A 24,240-nucleotide genomic window follows, 5' to 3' on the forward strand; every position below is an offset into this window, starting at 1 on the left:
TTAGCAACCATCTGCCAGGAAACAACTGCTGTGTGTAAACTGGAGACTCTTGCTCCACAAAGATGGAGGCCTGGATGCAAGTTAAACACTAAACAGAGAGAGGACAAGGGATGACGTGGAGTTTCGTCTTCTTCAGTGCTTGGGGTAGACTCCTTGAATCTCAGCTCTCCTTACTGTATGTGGCTGCATCCTGAGAACCTCAGTTTTCTCATCTGAAACTGGGGATAACATCTATTTCACATAGTTGTTTTGAGCATTAAATGAGAAAAGACATCAGTCGACAAGTGTGGATCAGACCAGCACAACTTAACTTGCTTCTGCTTCCTTGTCCTTTGTATCTTATACTCTAGGTTCCCAGAGGGCATGAGCCATTTATCATTCTTTTCATTTACTGGCCAGCATAATGCTGCATTTAATAGCGTAGATTCCAGGTTGTGCCCTTGGTGGATGGTTGCTAGCATCGCAAAAATCCTGCAGACCTCCGGCCTGAGAGTTGGGAGGGAGGACTTGGCATCACCGTGATGGCTGGCAATTTGTGTAGGGGAGGTCAATGGAAGATGAAAAGGATAATTTTTTTTAGGGGCGGGGAAGGGCGTGCCACAGTTTGCAGGTTCCCCTACCAGGGACTGAACCTGCCTCCCTCAGCAGTGAAAGTGCAGAGTCCTAACCACTGGACCACCAGAGAATTCCCAGGAAGATGAGAAGGAAGATAATGCCATCTGGGTGATCATGGTAAAGTGGGTGTGGGCCTGGTGGGAGGAGGAGAAGGAGAGACAGAGGTCACATCCAGGTCATCTGTGGAGGGTCTTTAGAGTACGGATAGGTAGATAAAATGGTAATTAATAGAGTGATGGTCATTTACTTTTGTAATACTAAAGGTTATGTGTGTGTGTGTGCGTGCTTTGTCGTGTCCGACTCTTTGCAACCCCACGGACTGTGGCCTGTCAGATTCCTCTGACCATGGGATTTCCCAGGCAAGCATACTGGAGTCAGTGTATCTTCCTGACTCAGGGATCTAACCCTTGTCCCTTGCATCTCCTGCGTTGGCAGGTGGATTCTTTATCACTGTGACTCCTGGGAAGCCACACTGAAAGTTAATAAACACCATTAAAAGTGAATGTTAAGGGCTTCCCTGGTGGTCCAGTGGTTGAAGACTTGCCTGCCAATGCAGGGGACATGAATTTAATCTCTGGTCCAGGAAAATTCCACACGTCATGGGGCGGCTAAGCCTGAGAGCCATAACTGCTCAGCCTGAGTTCTGCAACAAGAGAAGCTGCTGCGGTGAGAGGCCCACACACTGCAGCCAGAGAACAGCCTCTCTTGCAGCAACCAGAGAAAAGCTTGTATGCAGCAATGATGATCCAGTGCAGCCATAAATAAATACATAAAAAGAAAGTGAGAAAAGTGAATGTTAAAATTTATTTTAATATAGATTTTAAATAATGGAGCAATCCTTAGTTAAACCTAATCAAGTAATGTTAAGAAAATAAATCCTTTTCTTACCTCATCAGTAGAGAAACTGAAGTCGTCTTTTAGAACTTCAGGATTACAAAATTTGTAGAGAAGGGTGTTTAAACATCGCCTGTCCCAGCTGTCAGTCACCCAGCCACCGTAAACCACCTCCCCAATCAGGTAGTGCAGTGTCTGCCAAGGAATACTGGACTGAGCACTCAGGAAATTTTCCAACACCTTTATGGCAACCTGTAGAAAATGCACTAGTTTTCATTATTTAAGCACATGTTTTCAGGTTGTTTTCATGATTTAACATAAAATCAACAACTCAAACAGCTGCATGTATTTTCTCTTCAAAAATATGTGGAAAAAAAAGAATAAAAATATTAGGCTATATATTTTACTCGTTGTTGAACAAACTGAATTACTTAACTGATTAATATTGTTATTTTTTGAATAGACAAAACAAACACATAGTACAGAATTCAGAGTGCTTCCCAGGTAGCACTAGTGGTAAAGAACCCGCCTGGCAAAGCAGGTAGACATTAAGAGATGCAGGTTCGATCCCTGGGTCAGGAAGATCCCCTGGAGGAGGGCATGGCAACCCACTCCAGCATTCTTGCCTGGAGAATCCCCATGGACAGAGGAGCCTGGCAGACTGTAATCCACAGGGCTGTACAGAGTCAGACATGACTGAAGCAACTAAGCACACACAAGCAAGCACTGAATTCAGAAGATACAAAAGGATAAACAAGGGAATGTAAATTTTCTCCTACCCCCTACTCTAGGCTTCAGAGCCCCTGCCACGAGGCCATCATTGTTAACAATGTCTTGAGCTACGCTTACAGACGCTTCGCGACCCCAAGGACGGGCTTGCCAGGCTCCTCTGTCCATGGGCTTCTCCAGGCAAGAATACTGGAGTGGGTAGCCATTCCCTTCTCTAGGGGGAATTGAACCCAGGTCATCTGGGTTATCATTGCAGGCAGATTCTTTACCATCTGAGCCACAAGGGAAGCCCCCTATGAAACTATATGCACATAAATTGATTTCATTCCTTCTTTTTCCCTTCTGACCTTCCCTCCTCTCTCTCTCCCTTTCTATCCTCCCTCAGTCCTTCAACTATCTTTCATCTCTCCTTCCCTCTCATCTTTTTTTTTTTTTCTGTGTTCCTATCTTTATATACACCATCCTGCAACTGACCAACCAACATATCTTGGCTACTGTTGTTCAATGGCTGCAACAATTCATGTTTCCACTAACAGTTGCCACCATTCTCTCATTTCTTCCACAGTTCTTTCATCCCTTCCTCTACTAGGAGAGGTTTCCCTAGGCAATTTTTTTGTACTTTGCTGTTAATTTGTAGTTCACTTGCTACTAGTTATTTTCAGAATCTTTTTTTATGTCTATTGGTCCAGATTTGATTTTCTGTACATTAGCTATTTTTCCTTTGGATTGTCTTTTCCTTGTTAAAATGTGAGAGCTCTTTGTATATTATAGACATTAACTCTGTAAGTTATTTGCATTGCAGATATTATCCTAAATCTGTGATTTGTCTACTGACTTCATTTTGTCACCGTTTTCCATATAGAAGTTTTTATAATCACACATGCATATCTTTTCTTTTATGGTTCTGGGTTTTGAATTTTAGCTAGGTTATCCCTAACTCCACAATTGTACATGTACTCTCCCAAATTTATTTTTAAAGATTTTTATTGTTTTACTATACATTTAAAGTTTACTCCATTTTGAAATTTATATTTGTATACAGTATAAGATAAAGGGCCAAATCAATTTTCTCCCAGCTGGATGGCCAGTATAACCAGTATCTTTTACTTAAAAAAAAATCCTTCATTACTGAGTTAAAATATTTTCTATGTCAATATTAAAATTTCATATAAACTCAGATCTATTTCTGTATTCTCCATTATGTCTCACTGATTTGTTGTCTACTTCTGCCAAACTATATTGGATTTAGTATAGTGGATTTTTTAAAATATGTTTTGATATCTGGTGAAGGGAGATTCTTGCAGTATTTTAATTTTTTGTATATTTCCAGTTTCTTCTTCAGTGTGTCTTCTTCTATGTAAACTTTATCAATTCCAGAATCTTCCTAATAGGGTTCTAATTGGATTGACATTAAATGTGATATGTAATTTTGGAAGAATTGGTAGTTTATGATATGGGAAGTCTTCCTATAGAACAGAGAAGGCAGGATTGAAAACAATGTGGCATCAGACTGCAAGAACTGTGTGACTTTGGAGAGTCTTTTAAGTGTTCTGAGCCTTCATTTCCTTATCTTTAAAATGAGGATAATTAGTGTACTTACTTCATAAGGTTGTTATGAGAATTAGATAATTCATATAAGCTGAAACTCCAGTACTTTGGCCACCTCATGAGAAGAGTTGACTCATTGGAATAGACTTTGATGCTGGGAGGGATTGGGGGCAGGAGGAGAAGGGGACGACAGAGGGTGAGATGGTTGGATGGCATCACTGACTCAACGGACATGAATCTGGGTGAACTCTGGGAGCTGGTGATGGACAGGGAGGCCTGGCGTGCTGCGATTCATGGGGTCGCAAAGAGTTGGACACGACTGAGCGACTGAACTGAACTGATAAAGTAATCAGAACATTTTAAGCTCTCAGCAAATGTTATTCTTTTTTACTTCCTGATTTACAGTGTTCATTATTTAGGATGCATAGAGTTTTTATTAAATTTGTTCCTGAATATTAAAAAAAAATTTTGTCACTACTGCAAATGTACTATGCTTCCATGTCTAGGTGTTTATTGCTAGGGAAAAGTTATTGGCTTTTATATATTTATGTTTTTATTGAGCCACTTTATTGAATTCTCTCACTACTTCTAACAGGTCTTTTTTTTAAACTAGTCTCTCAGATTTTCTAGATATACAATTATATCATCAACAAAAGGTAGTTTTTTTCTTTTTTTTCTTGCTTCTCTTTTACAGCATTAATATGAATTATCTTATCATCGCATTTACTAGAACTTTTAAGGCAATGTTGAATGACATTGGTGATAAAAGGGATCCATGTCTGATTCCTGATTTTCTTTGAAACAATTTCAGTGTTTGGCTATTTAGAATAATATTTGCTTTAGGTTTTTGGTAGTCTTTTTCATATTTAAGGTATTGCTTTGAATCCTATAAGAGTTCTTTTTAGGAATGGTACCTGGATTTATAATAAAGCCTTTTCTATATCTATTGATCTGATCATTTAAACTGAGATTATAGATTTTCAAATACTGAGCCATTTTTACATTCTTGGAACAAACCCTACTTGAGCATAGTATGTCATTCTTTGCTTCATTGCTGAAACCTATTAAGTTTAATATATAATTTTTATATGAAGTCCTAAGTGAAATTAGCCTATAGTACTTTTCCATATTATCCTTACTAGGTATTCATATTAAAATTATGTTGATTTCATAGAATGAATTGGGGCGATGGCCATCTTTTTCTAACTTTTGGAATAGTTTAAATAATATTAATATAGCTGTTTTTTAAAATTCAGAGTGAAATAAGTTGTGAAACCATTTCATTCTGGTATTATTTGCAATTTCTTATGGCAATTGGTCTAGTCAACATTTCCATTTCTTTTCCTTTTCCCTTTAATTAAAAAAAAATTTTTTTACTTTATTTTGCTTTACAATACTGTATTGGTTTTGCCATACATTGACATGAATCAGCCATGGGTGTATGTGAGTTCCCAATCCTGAACCTAGAAAGTTCATATTTTTCTGGGAAATAATTGGTTTCATCTAGATTTCCAAAGTTTATTAGTCTCATCAAAAACCAGTTTTAAAATTTATTTTTCCTTTCTATATTTTGTTATTTCATTAATATTAAAAATTATATTTAATTTTTATTTTTCTAATTTCTTAAGATGAATATTTATTTCTTGCATTTCTTCTTTAATAATGAATATTTGGGTTAGTTTTTTTTTTTTGAGCATAGCTTTTGTCTCTCACATTATTTTTGGTATGGTGGTGTTATTCGCTCAGTCGTGTCTGACTCTTTGCAAACACATAGACTGTAGCCTGCCAGGCCCCTCCATAGAATTCTCCAGGCAAGAATACTGGAGTGGGTTGCCATTTCCTTCTCCAGGGAATCTTCCTGACCCAGGGATCGAACCTGGGTCTCCTGCATTGCAGGCAGATTCTTTACTATCTGAGCCACCAGGGAAGCCCCCAATTTTTGTCTGTACCCCACAGCATATGGAATCTTATTTCCTGGGCCAAGGGTCAAACCCACACACCCTGCATTGGAAGGCAGAGTCTTAACCACTGGACCACGAGGGAAGCACCATTTCTTTTTTTTTTTTGGTATAAAGTAGTATAACTTTCTATTATGTTTGAGATATTTTATGACTTCTCTTTAATATTCTCTTTATCTTCCCTTTTAATATTCTTATGTAGAGCTGTGTTTCTTATTTTACAACTTGTTAAGATTTCTTGGATCAAATGTTTATAGTTTATTAGATTATGACTGGAGAACATGACACATAAAATCATTAAATATTTTTCTTTGTGGCCATGTTTATGATTAAGTTTTCTAACAGTTCCTTAGCTATATGAAAAAATATGAACTGTCTGTTGGAAAGATGTTAGGTTCTATTTACATCTGTTAATCAAGTTTGTTAATTGTACTATTTTCTCTGTCTTATTTTTGCTTATTAGATCTAGTTGTGAGTTTTTTGAAATTTCCACAATAATCCCATATGCGTATACATTTATATAATGCATATGTACAGATACATGTGTCTATATAGACATACATGTATGTGTATATGTGCTACAGTGTGCCAACTGTGATAAAGACACCACATAATGAAATAGCTGAGAGCACAAACTTTGACCACCTGTGACCGAGTAGTGCCCGTTCTGCTCACTCATTAGGCAAATTGCCAAACCTCTCTGTACTTCAACTGTAAACTAGGGATCATACTACCTTGTTTTTAGGAATGCTGTAAGATTTCAGTTAATTCATAAAGTACTTAAAACCATGTCTGAGAGAAAGCACTGTAAAAGTTAAGTTTTCATGACTGTTATATCTTCATAAACTGTTTCTCTCTCTACTACTTGGTGCTTTTTCAGCTTGACTGATATTAATGTTACCATTCCTGTTTTTTGCTGTTTTTATTTTCTTGGTGGTTTCAGGCTTTTTCATTGATGTAAGGATTTTTCATATAAACTCTGTAAAGTTGAGTTTTGTTTTGTAACCCAGTGTAATAATTTTGCCTCTTTAATGAAAGATTGCAATCTATTTACATTTAATGTAAAACCTGATATTCCCTTTGTATTACTTTACATTGTTAGTTTACTTTGTTGTTTCACTCCCTCCCTCATTTTAATAGGTTGATCAAATTGTTATTTATTTGCCTTTTGATCTTCATTAATTTAAACATTATACCATTTCCATTACAGGTTACCTTTCCTTTCCTTGAATTCATATTAAAATTTTTCAAATGAAGAGATGTCAATTATTTTCCTACCAAAGTTTTCCATTTCCCTGTTTTTTCCTCTGCATTCTCTAATGGTAAAGCTAGCAATAAGGTGAAACATTTAGAAAACGTATACTTCCCTCCTCTCCTCTTTCCTTTCCTCACATAAACACTTTGGAAGTTTTTCACTCTCCTCCTTCACTCTTCATGTACGTGCTTCCCTCCACTCCAACTCCTAGGCTTTGTTGAGATACCTTAGTACTCTTACTACAGCCTGCTGCTGCTGCTAAGTCGCTTCAGTCGTGTCCGACTCTGTGCGACCCCATAGACGGCAGCCCACCAGGCTCCCCCATCCCTGGGATTCTCCAGGCAAGAGCACTGGAGTGGATTGCTATGTCCTTCTCCAATGCATGAAAGTGAAAAGTGAAAGTGAAGTCGCTCAGTCGTGTCCGACTCTTAGCGACCCCATGGACTGTAGCCCACCAGGCTCCTCGATCCATGGGATTTTCCAGGCAAGAGTACTGGAGTGGGGTGCCACTTAGTACTCTATAAAGTTTAGTAAACTATAGTTTAGTACTCTTACTAAAACTCAGCTTAAAACTATTAAGGGAATTTTTCTTGTATGACTCTTCCTCTTAAATAATCTATATTTAGCACTTCGACTACTCACCCTCAACTGTTTATTATTATCTATTTAGATTTAATAATCTACTGTAAGGTTTAACAATATACTATTCACCACAGTTTCAATTTCTTTTCATTTTCCTTTATTTTGGGTCTCTGTTTTGATATATTTGTACATAGGGTAGATCTTAAGCATTTTCCACAGATAGAGAACACGAGTTATGTATTATCTAAATCCTTGCTTATATGCAAATATCTTTCTTTACTTTGACAGAGTGAATGATATTTTGGCTGGAAATAAGATTCTTGGCATGCAGTCTTAGTCTCCCAGATTCCCTAGATGTTATTCCACTTTATTCCAGCTAGTGATGGTAGATGACAAGTCTAAGTGTCATCACTGTTCTTTTATAACTTGTCTCTGAAGCTTGGAGTTCAGAAATTTTCTAGCTTATGTCCAAATATGTCTTTATGACAACGCTGCCTGAATTAGTAAGGATTTTCAATCTGTAAACTCAAATCTTTCATCAGTTCAGAGACAATAAAACAGCTTTCTTCTTTTTTTCTCTCTACTTAGTTTTCTCCTCAGGAATTCATATCATTTGAATATTTTTAGGTATTCCCTTTAAATGCCTTCTTCATTGTGCCTTATGATTTCTATCTTATGGTAACTTTCTTCCTGTGCTCTGAGTTATTCCTTCTATTTGTTTTTTCTAACCATTAACTTAAATCCCAACCATGACCATTTTTTCCTTCAATTCATCTCCCTCTAACTAACCATCTAACTTTTTTTTTTAAGTTCAAGAATCACGGTGTGTGTATACAACTTCAATTAGTTGAGAGTACATGGAGCCTGTGTACTAATTAGCACCTCTTTCCACATGTGTGTAAATGAACCATGCCAAAACACAGTGACACTACGCCTCTTTCTGGGATAATACATAAGCGTTGGAGATCATAAATTGACCATATTTGCAATCATAAATTGAGCTAATGACACAAATAAAAATTCAAAAATTTGGAAAAAAGGCAAAAGGATGACCACATATCTTTTCAATGTCATACTGGAACACTGTCTAACATGCTCACTTAAGGATTATCAAATACTTCAGGAGTATCTGCTTTTGTTTTGATGTACTATTTCCTATTGATTAGAGAACTTTCCAACTCTGTACAAGTATAGGCTAACTTATAGGAAACTGTTGGCCCTGTATCTGTTTCTTTCTGATAACGATGCAAATGAAATTGTGTCTTGTAGAAATACAAATGGTTTCTGGCTCATAAAGAAAATTACAACCCCAAGGTTACAATTTTATTGCTTGTAGGGCATTTGGCAGTTTTATATGTAATTTGATAATCATATTTCATTATAATTGTTTAAATAATTCTAAATATTTCTGTTATTCTATACTTTTAAAAGGACCCTGCTGGCACAGTGGTAAAGAATCTGTCTGTAATGCAGGAGACATGTGGGTTTGATACCTGGCTCAGCAAGATCCTCTGGAGAAGGAAATGGCAACCCATTCTAGTATGCTTGCCTGGAGAATTTCACGGACAGAGGAGCCTGGTGGGCCACAGTCTTTGTCCAGCTTGCAAGAGTTGGCCACGACTTAGCAATTAAACAACAAATACTTTTAAAAATCAGGTTTACCATCCTGCTGATTCTTTTATTAATGAGTTAAAAATTCTTTGATATGTGCTCATGTAAGAAAAAACCATGTGTGTAAAATGTGTATGCACTTTTGTGTCCTTATGGGCTCTTATAATTTTCTGTTCTATTTCTTGTGTTCTTTCTCTCTTTGGCTACTGGATCTTGTTTGATATGTTATTTTTCTTGGTCTTGTCACTGTGGCTCAGGTCCAGACTGGGGAGCTTAAAGTGGTGGTAGGCCTACATGTGGTGGAAAATATATTGATGTTTAGTCCTATAGGCTGGCAGATAGCATCAGTGGGTTGTCAGTCCAGTGAGGAAACTCTCCAAGTTGCCTGACAGGGAGCTGACTGGGCCTGAAACTCCCCCTAGTGGGAGGAGCTGTGTCCAAACTCAACTTTCCACTGAACCAGAAGTTTCCATTTAATGAGAGGGGCTGTACAGGAATCCAATTTCCCACAGTTTCAAGGTGCTAGCATTTGGCGTTTCTAGACTATAGTCCACGCGGTCGCAAAGAGTCGGACATGACTGAGCGACTGCACTTTCACTTTCACTTTCAGACAACTACTTGATCATCAGGTACCCAGACTCAGACATCCTGGCACGCAGGCAGTCTGTTTCTTTGCTGCTGGGAAGAATGCTCTCACACTCGCCACATGAAAGGGGAGGACAAAGGAGAAGAAGGCTGCTTCTTTTGGAGAGTGGTGCCACCATGTAACCAGCTGCTTCTGCTTAAGTGAGCCTCTCTGCCAAATACCAAAAGGACAGCAGCAGCCCATAAATTCCAGCCTGTGCCAAGTAAAGCTGCTGCCTTTCACCCCAAGCTCTTTGCATGACAGAATACCCTGCCAACACCTGGCCCTCTGCAGTCCTACCATTTGTTTCCCTTGTAGATGGTTTAGTGTATATTAAACCATCTGTGTATATTTATACTGAAATAAATATATACCTAAATATATGTGCAGAAGTGAGATCATACTATACATGTTCTGTTATAACCCAATTTTGGCAATCAATCTTATAAATGTGGCTATCTTCGTCTATATCAATAATAACAGGAATTCTTTAAAGGCTTTCAAAATATATTATCAAATTGTCTTCTTGAAAGTTACTAACAATTAAATTAGCTGTATGAGATAGTGGCTGCTTCTCTACATTTTTGTTTGTTTATTTTAGCCACCGTGGTACTGAAAGGTGGTATCTTATTGTGGTTTTAATCAATATTCCCCTAATTGTTGTATTTGGCAGTGTTCTCCAGAGAAACTGAACCAAATAGGATGAATGGGGAATCAAGGCAGTGTATGGAGATTCCCCAAAAAACTAAAAGGAGAGTTGCCATATGACCCAGAAATCCCATTCCTGGGCATATATCTCAACAAAAATATTATTTGAAAAGATATACACACCCCAACATTCATAGCAGTGCTATTTATAATAGCCAAGACTTGGAAACAACCTAAATATCCATTGGCAGATGAATAGAATATTACTCAGCCATAAAAAAGATGACAAAATGCCATTTGTAGCAACATGGATGGACCTAGAGATTATCATACTAAGCAAAGTAAGTTAGAAATACAAATACTGTATGATCTCACTTATTCGTGGAATCTAGCTGCTGCTGCTGCTATGTTGCGTCAGTCGTGGCAGACTCTGTGCGACCCCATAGACGGCAGCCCACCAGGCTCCCCTGTCCCTGGGATTCTCCAGGCAAGAATACTGGAGTGGGTTGCCATTTCCTTCTCCAACGAATGAAAGTGAAAAGTGAAAGTGAAGTCCCTCAGTCATGTCCTACTCTCAGCGACCGCATGGACTGCAGCCCACCAGGCTCCTCCGTCCATGGGATTTTCCAGGCAAGAGGACTGGAGTGGGGTGCCAGTGCCTCTTCCAGTGGAACCTAGAATATGACATAAATGAACTTACTTCTGAAACAGACTCACAGAAACAAAGAAAAGGCTTGTGGCTGCCAAACAGGGGAAGAGTAGAGAGATGGACTGGGAGTTTGGAACTAGAGATGCAAACTATTGTATATATAGAATGAATAAGCAATAAAGTCCTACTATATAGCACAGGGAACTATATTCAATATCTGGTGATAAGCCATATGGGAGAGAATATGAAAAAGAGAATCACTGTGCCTATATACCAGAAACTAACACAACATTGCAAATTAAAAAAATAGTTTGCAATATTAAACACAAATAAAGGGTTCTATATAAAGAATAGTGAAGACTCTTCAGCTAAAATTTCCCCCCTACAATAGGTCAATGTAAGTTTTCTTGCTTTAAATGAATAAGTAGAAACAGCAAACACTTTTGTGGTGATTTTTATGTGTCGGGCACTGTTCTAAGCGCTTTACGATTCATACTGTATTGACTAGTCTGTTCTTATTTTTCTTAAAAAAATTTTATTTTCTTATTTGGCTGTGACAGATCTTAGCTGCAGCATGTGGGATCTGGTTCCCTGACCAGGGATTGAACCCCAGCCCCCTGCCTGGAAGTGCAGAATTAAGCCACCGGACCATCAGGGAAGTCCCTAATCTGCCTCTTACAATGCCCTTTGGCAGAGGTACTTTTTTGGCCAAGGAAACTAAGACCCAGAGAGGTTAGTAAGCTTGCCAAATAACTTGTAATTCCTGTACAGCTATAAGCAGAGGAGCTCTGATTCGATTCCCAAAAAGAGGGCTTCCAGGTCCCCGCTTTTAAACGTTAGTCAGCCCTCATCGCCTAGTTATAGAGTTTGTTACCTTAGTACCATGAAGAACATTTAGTATTTGTGTAGATACACGTTAGGCTTTCTATATCTTATCACTAGTTATTTGGTGTTATATATAAAGTACCAGGCTTACCTCCAAGTCTGAAGAACTAAATGCATATGCAATATTCCAGCCCAATATTCCATAAATTTTTCTTTCATTGATCAGAGCATTGAAGAAACACAAGCTGAATAAAATTTTTTTCCACCATGGTCCACAGTCAGGTTTTTCAAATAACTCTTCTGTTACCTCTCCACTCCCACTGTATCCAAATGTCTGAAGTAAATTATTTTTCAGTCCCTGGGGATTTTCCACTGCAATCTTTAAAACAGATGTGAGTAAAAACAACTTGCGAGGACAGACACAGGCATTAGGACTGGTCGGGGGTGGGGGACTCTTACTTACATAGAGAACTAGCTAAGACTGTATCTGATAACAGAACTTGCTAAGACTATAACTCTTTTTAAGATTCAGTAGCAAATAAAAAATCTTGTGTTGTTCTTGTCCCATTTGAAAACTTCTGTAAAGGGATTGTATTCGTACTTTAAAATGAGAAGTACAGCAATGTTATTAAAAAGCACTCCTGTTTGCTCTGCAAGCCCAGTTTTTTAGAAAGTTGAAAGTGAAGAATTCCTATATTCTCAGTGCTTGATGGCAGCTAACTGGCTGTAACAGAATCAAGGCAGCATGGCCTCGGCAAGGCAGCAGAGAGAAGGGGCATCACATAAAGTACACAGAGAACTTGTGGAACCAACAAAAGTATCTAATCATCAGTGATATGAAAAAAGAGGACAAATAACGTGGTGTGTTACTAAAGTGCTCTGTTTTGACTGAAAATCGATTGATTTCTTACCTAGGAAAATTGAAATGAGGAGGTACAGGAGGTGAAGTGGGAAGAGAATTACTTGGAGGGCTTTTGTTTTAAAGAGCATGACTGTAAGTCTAAAACCGAAAGGTCTGAAAATGTTTCTTTACTTGCACAGTTTTCATATTCATACACACATAGACATATATGTGTATGTGTATTTCATATTATGTGGATATGTATGTAGGATATGTATAAATATGTGTAGATAAGTACTATGATATATGTGTGTGTTTGTGTGTGTACATAAACATGAAATTTCTTTTAAAATTGAGTTTTATTTAATTAATTTTCATTGGAGCATAGTTAATTTACAAGGTTGTTTGTTTTTGCTGTACAGCAAAGTGAATCAGTTATATATATATACATATATTCACCCTTTTTAAGATTTTTTTTCCCATATAGGTCACCACAAAGCATTGAGTAGAGTTTCCTGTGGAAGTGAGATTTCTGAGTTAAGGATCAGACCGATTGATTTATTCACAGAGCACTTCAAATGTTCCCTGAAGCTCCACCTCTGTCGCCACCTTTCATATCCCCCTCTCCTGGATGAAGATAAAACGCTGTCTGATGTAATACTCTGCCTGACCCTGGGAGGTAAATGGACCCTCTTGAGTCTCAGACAAAAAGCTGCAGATTTCTCCAATCCATGTCCCATCTTCTCCAGGAGTAGGGCAGCTGGGAAGTGCCTTAGTATGGTGGGCTTGGGTAAATACACCAGGGAGTCTGGGAAAAGCTGGGGTCAGTGTGACAGGGAGAAGTTCCTTTGTTTCCCAAGAGTAAACTTGATTTATTCTCAGGCTGGATTGGGACTCTATCAGGAAGCTGCCCATCCACCCCATTTCCTCTGTCTTCACACTAACTGTTAAACTTGGAAGGGTGCATGTGTTTGCATATCTGGGCATGCGTTCTGCCTGTGCCACTGGTCAGTCTTCTTTGCTATTAGGACTCCATCTTTTGGTCAGCTGGACACTTGTTTACCAGAATTGACCCAACTCTTAGTATTTATTCAAACTTAATGGTGGATATGAGTAGAAGTCACAGATAATTTTAAAATAGGACTTTTTGGTCAATAGTTTCAACCTGCTTTTTGCCAGACCCTTTTCAGAGAATTAATAACAAATTGTGAAAGAGTTAAGGGGACCAGAGACAGGAAAAAGCTAGAGAAGCAAAAGGCAAGGAAGGACCCAAATTCTTTACTCTATCTTCTGGTTTATGGGACTTGGAAGTCTAAGCATCCTTGTTTGAGAAAACAAACATTTAAACTGTCTAATCCCTTGAAAGCAGGGATTTTGTTTATACTTTTGCATCCTTTCTGGTCCACAATGTAAGGCTGAGCACCGGGAAGATTTAGCATACTAGAATTAGCACTCTCTTCTTAATTCAGAATCATGAATACAAGATAATTTACATTCAAACAGTGCTGCAGAGTCAATATTAGTATCTGTTATACATTGCCCTTACCTTTAAACTCTTTTGAAGGATAGGAATTGGGAAAGAACTGTCTGATTTTGAGCTTAACCATAGCCTGAACTTAGGCTCTATTGTCACATCTGGACTATTAAATCTGTAAAAAGAAAACATTTATAAATATTTTAATGTGAAAATTTTTAATGAAATCAATATGTTCTAAGAATCATAGTTGTTTTAATGATAAAATGGCCTTAGAAATCACTTTAATAACCAACCATAAGAACTTCTATATTGCATAAGAATTTGTGTAAGATCCATTAATTCCCATTTTGAAAAGGTAGTCTTCCCTCACTTACATACAAAAATGATATAGCTTCATTGCAAAAAACTTGAAAAAAATGAAAAATTAAGAACAAAATAAAAACCAGAGTTCCATTGGTCAAATCTGGCACAACTCAACATCATAATAAACATTGACAGTAACAGATTATAATCCACTGAATAAAATAGAAATCCATGAGTCTATGTTGATGTAAGTAAACAAATGAATAAATAGATAAGGAGGAGAAAATCTCCTAATAGTAGAATTTAATTTAAAATTTAGAAGAAATTATGGAGTTAGAAAGTTACCATTTGGCAAATAGTCTAGTAATTATTCACCCAAAAATTATCACTGGAAGTTAAAAGTAGTAGGGAAAAGTTTGAGATGCGTCTCTACAGTTGGTAGATACCACTTTAATTAAATAATCAAAATGAAAAATGTCACCAGTAGTGGGAACAGATTGACATCAGTTACTTCTTGCTATGATGTACAAAGAAAGATTCAACACTTCTGTGGTATTCCTGCAATACTGCATAAAGTAACTCTAACCATGAGAAAATAGCAGACAAACCCAAACTGATGGACACTTTACAGAATGACTGGCTTGTACTTTTCAGAAAATGTCCAAGTTGTAGAAGACAAAAACACACCAAGGAACTATTCTAGAACAAAGGAAAATTAAGAGACATGACAGTTGAATGCAGTGCGAAATCCTGAATTGGAATCTGGACCTAACATTTTTCTTCTTTTGCAATAATAGATATTATTGGGATAACAGGATAGATATGACTAAGTTCTATTGATTAGATAATCAGGTAAAGAATTTGCCTGCAATGCAGGAGACCTAGGTTTGATCCCTGGGTCAGGAAGATCCCCTGGAGAAGGGAATGGCTACCCACTCCAGTATTCTTGGCTGGATAGTTTTATGGACAGAGGACCTCAAGTTCTCAAGTTCTCTTGAGGTCCTCAGTTCATGGGGTCGCAAAGAGTCAGACTCAACTGAGCGACTAACACAGACACAGACACACTACAGTACTTGGAGGTCAAATGGCATTATGTCTGCCTTGACACTGAACTTAACTTTCAAAGGATTTAAAAAATGTCATACACACATACATACATATGTACATATAAAGAAATGATAGGGTAAACGAGGAAAAGAGGTTAACAGTAGAGGAGAGTTTTTGGATCATTCTTGCATTGAAGGAGGAAACAGACAGAGCTGGACTCCATCTTAGGCCAGGCTGCGAACATTAGGCTACAGGCACAGTCAACCTCCCAATGGACTCTGAACTTTGTGCCTAGAGTCTATAGCAATGGCATACCAGGATAAAAGAGCCTCAGGACTTGGACTTGGACTTTCCATTGCCTAAAAGAATATGCTAATTATCTCTGTAACAGGACAAAGTGGTAAATTCCACTATGTTTATCGGGATACGACCACAGGCCTATTGATAAATATCCACTGTTTATCTAGTCTTGTGACACATGAATCATGGGTTAACTTTGTATCTCTCTTTTCCCTTATCCAGACTAGTTTCAAGGAATTTGGGGAGCTGGTTTTGAGCAAGTACACTTGGGGTATATAAGGTTTTCACAAAAACTGGCTAAGAGGAGACTCTGACTTGGGCCTGGCGTGTAATAAATTGCACTCCGCTATCTGCATTGTCCTTCTGAGTGAGTTTGTTTCCAGGAATGTATGGCTACAGCAGCATTTTTTTCTGCAAGTCTGAAATTATTTTAATTTAATTTAAAAAACAAACCAAGGGACTTTCCTGGCGGTTCAGTGGCTAAGACTCCATACTCCCAACGTAGGGGGCCCAGGTTTGATTCTTGTGGTTGGGGAACTAGATCCGGGGTGCTGCAACTAAGAGTCCACAAGCCAAAGCGAAGATCCCACATTCCACAACTAAGACCCAGTGCAGCCAAAGTAAGTAAATAAATAAATATTAAAAAAAACCAAAACAACAAAAGCAAAAATACACCAAACAAAACAGAGAAATAAAATCTGAACTCTGATGAAGTATAATATTTTTCATTTGTTCCCTCGTTGATTCTCTATTTCATTTTTAAAATAAAAATATTATATATACTGTACATACATGTACTGTACAGGCTGCAATTTGTAGCCTTCTATTTTCCCTCCTGGCGATATATTGTGAATGACTCCTTTAATTCCTAAATTTAAGAAAACTTTTTCACATTTTCCTCCCTCTGTGTGGGATACTAGGGTACTAGTAATAAATATTTAAAGGCTTAATTTGATAAAGAAGTATTAATTTCCCTTGATCATCCTCTGGTTATATCAGTATCAGTTATATCAGTTCAGTTGCTCAGTCATGTTGGACTCTTTCCAAGCCCATGGACTGCAGCACGCCAGGCTTCCCTGTTCATCACCAAGTCCTGGAGCTTGCTCAAACGCATGTCTATAGAGATGGTGATACCATCCAACCATCTCATCCTCTGTCGTCCCCTGCTCCTCCTGCCTTCACTCTTTCCCAGCATCAGGATCTTTTTCTTTTTTTTGAAAAGCACTTAACATTTAATGAATTTCCCAGCATGTGGCTTCAAGCCACCAGGACACAAGCCCCACCTATACTCTTAATCTTCTCCTCAGCTCTTCTACTGAAGAATTTGGCCTTCACGATGACAGGCTGCTTTGGGAGCTGTCCTTTCCCCAGAACTTTGTAGTAACCTGATCGCACCACATCGATGATAGGAGCAGCTCCTGTCTTGTTTTTGGCAGCATTTACTCGTGTCTGCTCACTAACCAAGGTCCACAATTTATCAAGGTTGACAGTCGGGCAGAAACTCTGGTTCCTCTTTAAGTGGTAATGCCTCATACCAACTTTCCCAAAGTACCCTGGGTGATATTTGTCGAAGTTGATCCTGTGATGATGCATGCCACCAGCATTACCTCGGCCTCCCAGGGTGTTTCCGGTGTTTGCCGATGCAGCGGTGGCCGTGGTTCACGTGGCCCCTAAGTTTCCGGGTCTTCCTTAGTCTGGATGGCATGTCGGCGGCCTAGACGAAAGAGAATCAGGATCTTTTTCAATGAGTCAGTTCTTCACACCAGGTGGCCAGAGTATTGGAGCTTCAGCATGAATCTTTCCAATGAATATTCAGGACTGATCTCCTTTAGGATGGACTGGTTAGATCTCCTTGCAGTCCAAGGGACTCTCAAGAGTCTTCTCCAACACCACAGTTCAAAAGCATCAATTCTTCAGCACTCAGGCTTCCTTATAGTCCAACTCTCACATTCATACATGACTACGGAAAAACCATAGCTTTGACTACACAGACCTTTGTCGGCAAAGTGATGTCTCTGCTTTTTAATATGCTGTCTAGGTTGGTCATAGCTTTTCTTCCAAGGAGCAAGCGTCTTTTAATTCCATGGCTGCAGTCACCATCTGCAGTGATTTTGGAGCCCAGGAAAATAAAAGTCTGACACTGTTTCCATTGTTTCCCCATCCACTTGCCATGAAGTGATGGGACTGGATGCCATGATCTTCGTTTTCTGAATGTTGAGTTTTAAGCCAGCTGTTTCACTTTCCTCTTTCACTTTCATCAAGAAGCTCTTTAGTTCCTCTTCTCTTTCTGCCATAAGGGTGGTGTCATCTGCATATCTGAGGTTATTGATATTTCTCCTGGTAATCTTGATTTCAGCTTGTGCTTCATCCAGCCTGCCATTTCACATGATGTACTCTGCATATAAATTAAATAAGCAGGGTGATAGTATACAGCCTTGGCGTATTCCTTTCCCTATTTGGAACCAGTCCATTGTTCCACATCTGGTTCTAACTGTTGCTTCTTGGCCTGCATACAGATTTCTCCAGAGGCAGGTCAGGTGGTATTCCCATCTCTTTAAGAATTTTCCAGTTTGTTGTGATCCACACAGCCAAAGGCTTTGGCATAGTCAATAGAGCAGGCGTAGATAGTTTTCTGGAACTCTCTTGCTTTTTCAATGATCCAACAGATGTTGACAATTTGATCTCTGGTTCCTCTGCCTTTTCTAAATCTAGCTTGAATATCTGGAAGTTCTCATTTCACGTACTGCTGAAGCGTCACTTGGAGAATTTTGAGCATTACTTTGCTGGCATGTGAGATGAGTGCAATTGTGTAGTAGTTTGAACATTCTTTGGAATTGTCATTCTTTTGTACTGGAATGAAAGCTGACCTTTTCCAGTCCTGTGGCCACTGCTGAGTTTTCCAAATTAGCTGGCATATTGAGTGTAGCACTTTCACAGCATCATCTTTTAGGATTTGAAATAGCTCAACTGGAATTCCATTCATCCACTAGCTTTGTTCATAGTGATGCTTCCTAAAGCCCACTTGACTTCACATTTTAAGATATCTGGCTTTAGGTGAGTGATCACACCACTGTGGTTATCTGGGTCAGTAAGATCTTTTTGTATAGTTCTTCTATGTATTCTTGCCATATCTTAATATTTTTTGTCTCTGCTAGGTCCATACTGTTTCTGTCCTTTATTGTGCCCATCTTTGCAAGAAATATTCCCTTGATATCTCTAATTTTCTTGAAGAGATCTCTAGTCATTCACATTCTTTTGTTTTCCTCTATTTCTTTGCATTGATCACTGGGGAAGGCTTTCTTATCTCTCCTTGCTATTCTTTGGAACTCTTTGGAACCCATTCAAATGGGTATATCTTTCCTTTTCTCCTTTGCCTTTTGCTTCTCGTCTTTTCTCAGCTATCTGTAAGGCCTCCTCAGACAACTGGTTATATAGCATACTTTTAATGATTGTCAATTACTCTTATTAAGCTTTTGAAACTGTTCTGAAGAACATTTTATTAATTTTTTTAAAAAAATGATACAATACTATCTGCCATTCTATTGCTCCTTTCTGTCTTAATACACTTTTTGAAAGCTGATACAATGACTATCTGGTTCATGCTGCATCCTTAGTCTCTAGAATGATTTTTTGGCAAATAGTAGGTTTCCTACAAATATTTTTTGAATTAATAATGAAAAATCTAGTAGAAAATATTGTGTCATATTTCAGAGTTTGCATCTATTGAAATCATATAATTAAGTAATCTTCATCTTCTGATTCAAGTAATGAAACAAATGTGAAAAAGTGAAATTAGGAAATAGTTTTTAAACTGCTTAAAGAATAATAGTCTGAGAACAGAATGCATAATATTAGTAAAGGTTTTAGAAATTTAAGCCAGACAGCTGCATTTTGGTTTCATAATTCCCTGTGGATGCTTGCAGCAGAAGAATAACAGCATGAAGAAGCAGAGACCCTCATTTAAAGGCACTTTTAGATACAGTACTGGCCATACTCAGTAAAGCAGACAAAAATGCAAATCTGGGGAAAAAGCTATAGAATGCAATTTGTTAAAACATTACTAACTCAACACTTTGCTAATTCTTCAAGCAAAGTTAGAGCATTCTATTCCCAAATACTTTCACTGCAAAGAAGGCTGAACCTATGGGAAATTTTTTTGAGTCAGCAAGTACTTTGGGAGAAAACAGCCAGTGGGTTGAACTAGAGTAAGTCAGAATAGGTACCAAATACAGCCCGTAAAGAAAATTATCACTGAAATTATGGATGCTGTGCTTGTTGTTTCACTTGAGTCTAACTCTTTGCAAGCCTACAGATTGTAGTCTGCCAAGCTTCTCTGTCCACGGGATTCTCCAGGCAGGAATACTGGAGTGGGTTGCCATGTCCTCTTCTAGGGGATCTTCCTGACCCAGGGATCCAACCCATGACTCTTAATTCTCCTGCACTGGTAGGCAGGTTCTTTACCACTAGCACCGCCTGGGGAATATGGATATGAGGTATTTATTATATTCTGCTGTGTGGAAGCAATAGGATATTACAAACTATGCCACTGTACATTTCTATATACATGTTTTATGTACAAGTGTATGTCTACTGAGAGTTTAAGAAGGGGAGAAAGAGAAACTGATAAACTGGATGGAAAGTAAAAATTAAAGAGGTCTTTTCTTTTAATAAAAAGTGATATATTCCTAGTGTAGCTTTCAAGTTCTTGGAGAAAAAAGAACCATCATAAAATAGCCTGAGTTACCTCTGAGTGGCCTAACACTTTGTTTTATCACTGTTTAAGCAGAGTTGTACATTGCCATTTCCAGTTTTAGCTCATTGTTTTGATAATAATCTGATCCCTTATGTGTGTACGGGGGCTCAGTTGCTCGGTCATGTCTGACTTTTTGCCACCCAATGGACTGTAGCCCATCAGGCCCCTGTGAACATGGGATTTTCCAGGCAAGAATACTGGAGTGGGTTGCTATTTCCTTCTCCAGGGGATCTTCCCGACTCACGGATTGAACCTAAGGGTTCTGTAGTTACTGCATTGGCTGGGGGACTCTTTACCACTGAGCCACCTGGGAAGCCCTTACAAATAAATGTAAAACTCTTACGATTCTACAATAGTGCAGAGCCTTGGCATAAATGATGCTGCAAGATGGCAATTCTGCAGGAAGACCCATTGCTCTGTGTTTGTTAGGGCCTTAACAATGAGGGCTTCTGCTTTAGCTGCCTGGCCACGACCCAGAGAAATCATGGTCACATGATTGGTTGTTCCCATTAACTCTTGTGCAAATTTCAGGAGAGTATTGGTGAGGTCGATTCCTGTAAAACAACATGGAAAGGTACATACTATTGTAAAGTCATTTAATCCCCTTTAAAAATACATTTTAGCATTTATTAAGTGGCAATGGGAAAGGGTGTACACATAATGGAAAAACTAGTCTTTTAAATCAGAAGGTAGAGCTCAAATTTTGGCTCTTCTATTTTCTTTTTTGCAAAATTAATTTTCATTGGAGTATAGTTGATTTACAATGCTGTGTTAGTTTCTGCTGTACATCAAAGTGAGTCACTTATATATATATATATATACACACACACACACACACACACACACACATATATGTATATGCATACACATAGCCATTTTTAAGATTTTATTCCCATTTAGGTCATTACAGAGTATTGAGTAGAGTTCCCTATGCTACACAGTAGGTTCTTTATTAGTTATATATTTTATTATATACAGTGTGTATATGTCAAACCCAATCTAATGGGGTGACAGATGGGATGATACTATTTATTACAGCAGTAGTAGGTTTGTGGGTTTTTTCTCCAGCACTTACTTGTCCCTTCCTCCTCTATAGCTGAACCCTGGTGTTATTCCAAATGGCCATGTGCCCAGCTAAAGTACTTCATTTTTAGCCTTTCATGCAGCTAGATATGAGCATCTTATGTTTTGTGAAAAAGCTTTGGCAGCAAAGTTTTTTAAATGTTGTGCTATCTTCCATTCTGTACAGCTAAGTGAATTACTTCTACATATATAGTATATAGTCACTCTTTTTTCCCATTTGGTCCCATATAGGTCATTACAGAATACTGAGTAGAGTTTCCTGTGCTACACAGTAGGTTCTTTATTAATCTATTTTATTATATGTATTGTGTACATGTCGAGTCCAGTCTAACAGGGTGACAGATGTTTGGAACATAGATGTGATGGCCACAGCCCTGGCTGCCATGTCAGGCTAAGTTTTCAAGAAATAGACAGCACTGTTATGAGTGTGTCAAGCATATAGCCAGCTGCTTCACATGGAAAAGTTTCAGATGAGAAAGCCTCTACATGGGGGCACTTTGAACAAGGCTTTTCCTAATAGAATCAAAGTTTGAAAATGGTGAGTTCTAAAGACATGTTTGATTTGAAGATAATGAAAAGCAGAAAACAAATGAAGAAAGTATTTTGCTTAGGAGAAAATATTTTGCTTAGGGTCTGTAGAGCAAAGACAAGATAAAGAAAAAATGCATTTGAAGTCTTGACGCACATAAGCATACAATCAACAGAGGTATTTCTGATAATTTTATGACATTTTTTCACAGGTAAATGGGAATCAAAATTGTTAATAAAGCAAGGGTAATCCCAAATTTCATATCAATAATATGTGTGTTTGGGAGGTATTTTCTGCATACAAAACTAGTCCTGATAAGTTTTTCCATATTCATGAATCTGGGACAACTCATTTTTCTTTGTTCTTTTACATTTTTAGTCATTCTTTTTTTTTTTAAATGTGCTATTGCTTTATTTGTTTATTTTTTAAATTGAGATATAGTTGATGTACAATAATGATGTAAATAACTTTTAGATGTATAACAGAGTGAGTCATAATTCTTAAAGCTTATAGTTCATTTGTAGTTATCATAAAATACTGTTTGTATTCCCTCTGATGTACAATATATCCTTGTAGCTTATTTATTTTACACCTTGTAGTCTGTACCTCCCAATCCTCTACTCCAGCTTGGCGCTCCCCTCTTCATTCTCTCCACTGGTATCCACTAGTTTGTTCTCTATATCTGTGAATCTGTTTGAAAGATTCATTCTTAATATAGTTTACAGTTTTGTAGTGAAGTCACTCAGTCATGTCCAAATCTTTGCGACCCCATGGACTGCAGCCTACCAGGCTCCTCCCATCCATGGAGTTTTCCAGGCAAGAGTACTGAAGTGGGTTGCCATTTCCTTCTCCAGGAGATCTTCCTGACCCAAGGATGGAACCCGGGTCTCCCACATTGCAGGCTGATGCTTTACCATCTGAGCCACCAGGGAAGCTCAATTCTTTAAGATATTTAAGAATAGGACAATTTCCCCAAATATTTAAGAATAGGGAAATATTTTAAACACAGAACACCCTGACACAGAACCTACTTCTTTACACGTGTATACCTGTGGTGGATTCATGTTGATGTATGGCAAAACCAATACAATATTGTAAAGGAATTAACCTCCAATTAAAATAAATAAATTTGTATTAAAAAAAAAAGAAAAACATCATCATGTCATCTTAACTGTTCACAAGTAGCTTACCATGGGAGTGAATAAGTATCAGTGGAGTTCTGGCATTGGATTCTTCATACGATTCCTTCAAACTGGTTCCAGTGCTGTGAATATATTCATTTCCTATTTTTTCAGTTATAAACCTTTCCACAGAATTCTTTAAATGTTCTGGTCTAAGAATTTTTATCTAAGAAAGAAACCATGAGAGATAAGTAACTTTAAAAACTACTAAAGGGAATATCTTTCCCTGTGGCAAGAGGAAACAAACTAAGAAGTATTCAGTATTTAGGTTGCCCTTCAAAAGTTTTGTGGTGTTCCTTGTGTTGGGAAAATTTGATGGGGAGGGGAGTGCTCCCACCATTGCTTTTGACCATCTTATGGTCCTTCCTAGATGCCAGGGCTATCTGGTGCCTCTATCTTTCACACTCTGTGATCTTACTTTGTAAGTGCAAATCCAAGTTAGGGTCCCTGACTCTGCAAAAACAGACCTTGCCCCTGGGTTTTTTCCTCCTCTGCTGTACATATCTAGAGCAAGAAAAACCCCATGGTATTAGAAGATGAAAATCCAGGATAGCATAGTTGGAAAAGTACTAGCTCTTCCATTAATAAAATGAAAATCAACAGCACAATATTTGTGTGTTTAAACAAATTGAGCACACATCTGCAGAGAACTTTAGAGGGACTAAAAAGTTTTGCAAACAGTACACAGGTGGTAAATAGAAATTCATCCATTGGAAATCATTGCAAATTTCAGACATTTTCCATGAAAACTGCTTTGAACTAATCACTTATGTGCTATTTCTTTACAGAATGATCATACATTTTGTGTTGAGCATTTTCAGAGACTCCATCATTTTAGGCAATATTA

General features: G+C 38.0%; 1 protein-coding gene and 1 pseudogene across 1 annotated transcript in view; both read right to left on the reverse strand.

Annotated features, from left to right (window-relative positions):
• Positions 1-24,240, reverse strand: part of DNAH14 (dynein axonemal heavy chain 14) — a 361,705-nt gene that overhangs the window by 26,462 nt on the left and 311,003 nt on the right. Inside the window, exons 72-76 of the mRNA XM_040262849.1 lie at positions 23,403-23,559; positions 20,944-21,154; positions 14,267-14,369; positions 12,031-12,258; positions 1,504-1,701 (exon numbers count right to left, since the gene is read on the reverse strand). Coding sequence (XP_040118783.1) covers positions 1,504-1,701; positions 12,031-12,258; positions 14,267-14,369; positions 20,944-21,154; positions 23,403-23,559 — 897 coding nt within the window. The remainder of the gene's footprint in view (positions 1-1,503; positions 1,702-12,030; positions 12,259-14,266; positions 14,370-20,943; positions 21,155-23,402; positions 23,560-24,240) is intronic.
• Positions 17,064-17,575, reverse strand: LOC120880356 (annotated as a pseudogene).

Source organism: Oryx dammah, unplaced genomic scaffold (assembly GCF_014754425.2).
Source record: "Oryx dammah isolate SB20612 unplaced genomic scaffold, SCBI_Odam_1.1 HiC_scaffold_21, whole genome shotgun sequence".
Lineage (NCBI taxonomy): Eukaryota > Metazoa > Chordata > Mammalia > Artiodactyla > Bovidae > Oryx > Oryx dammah.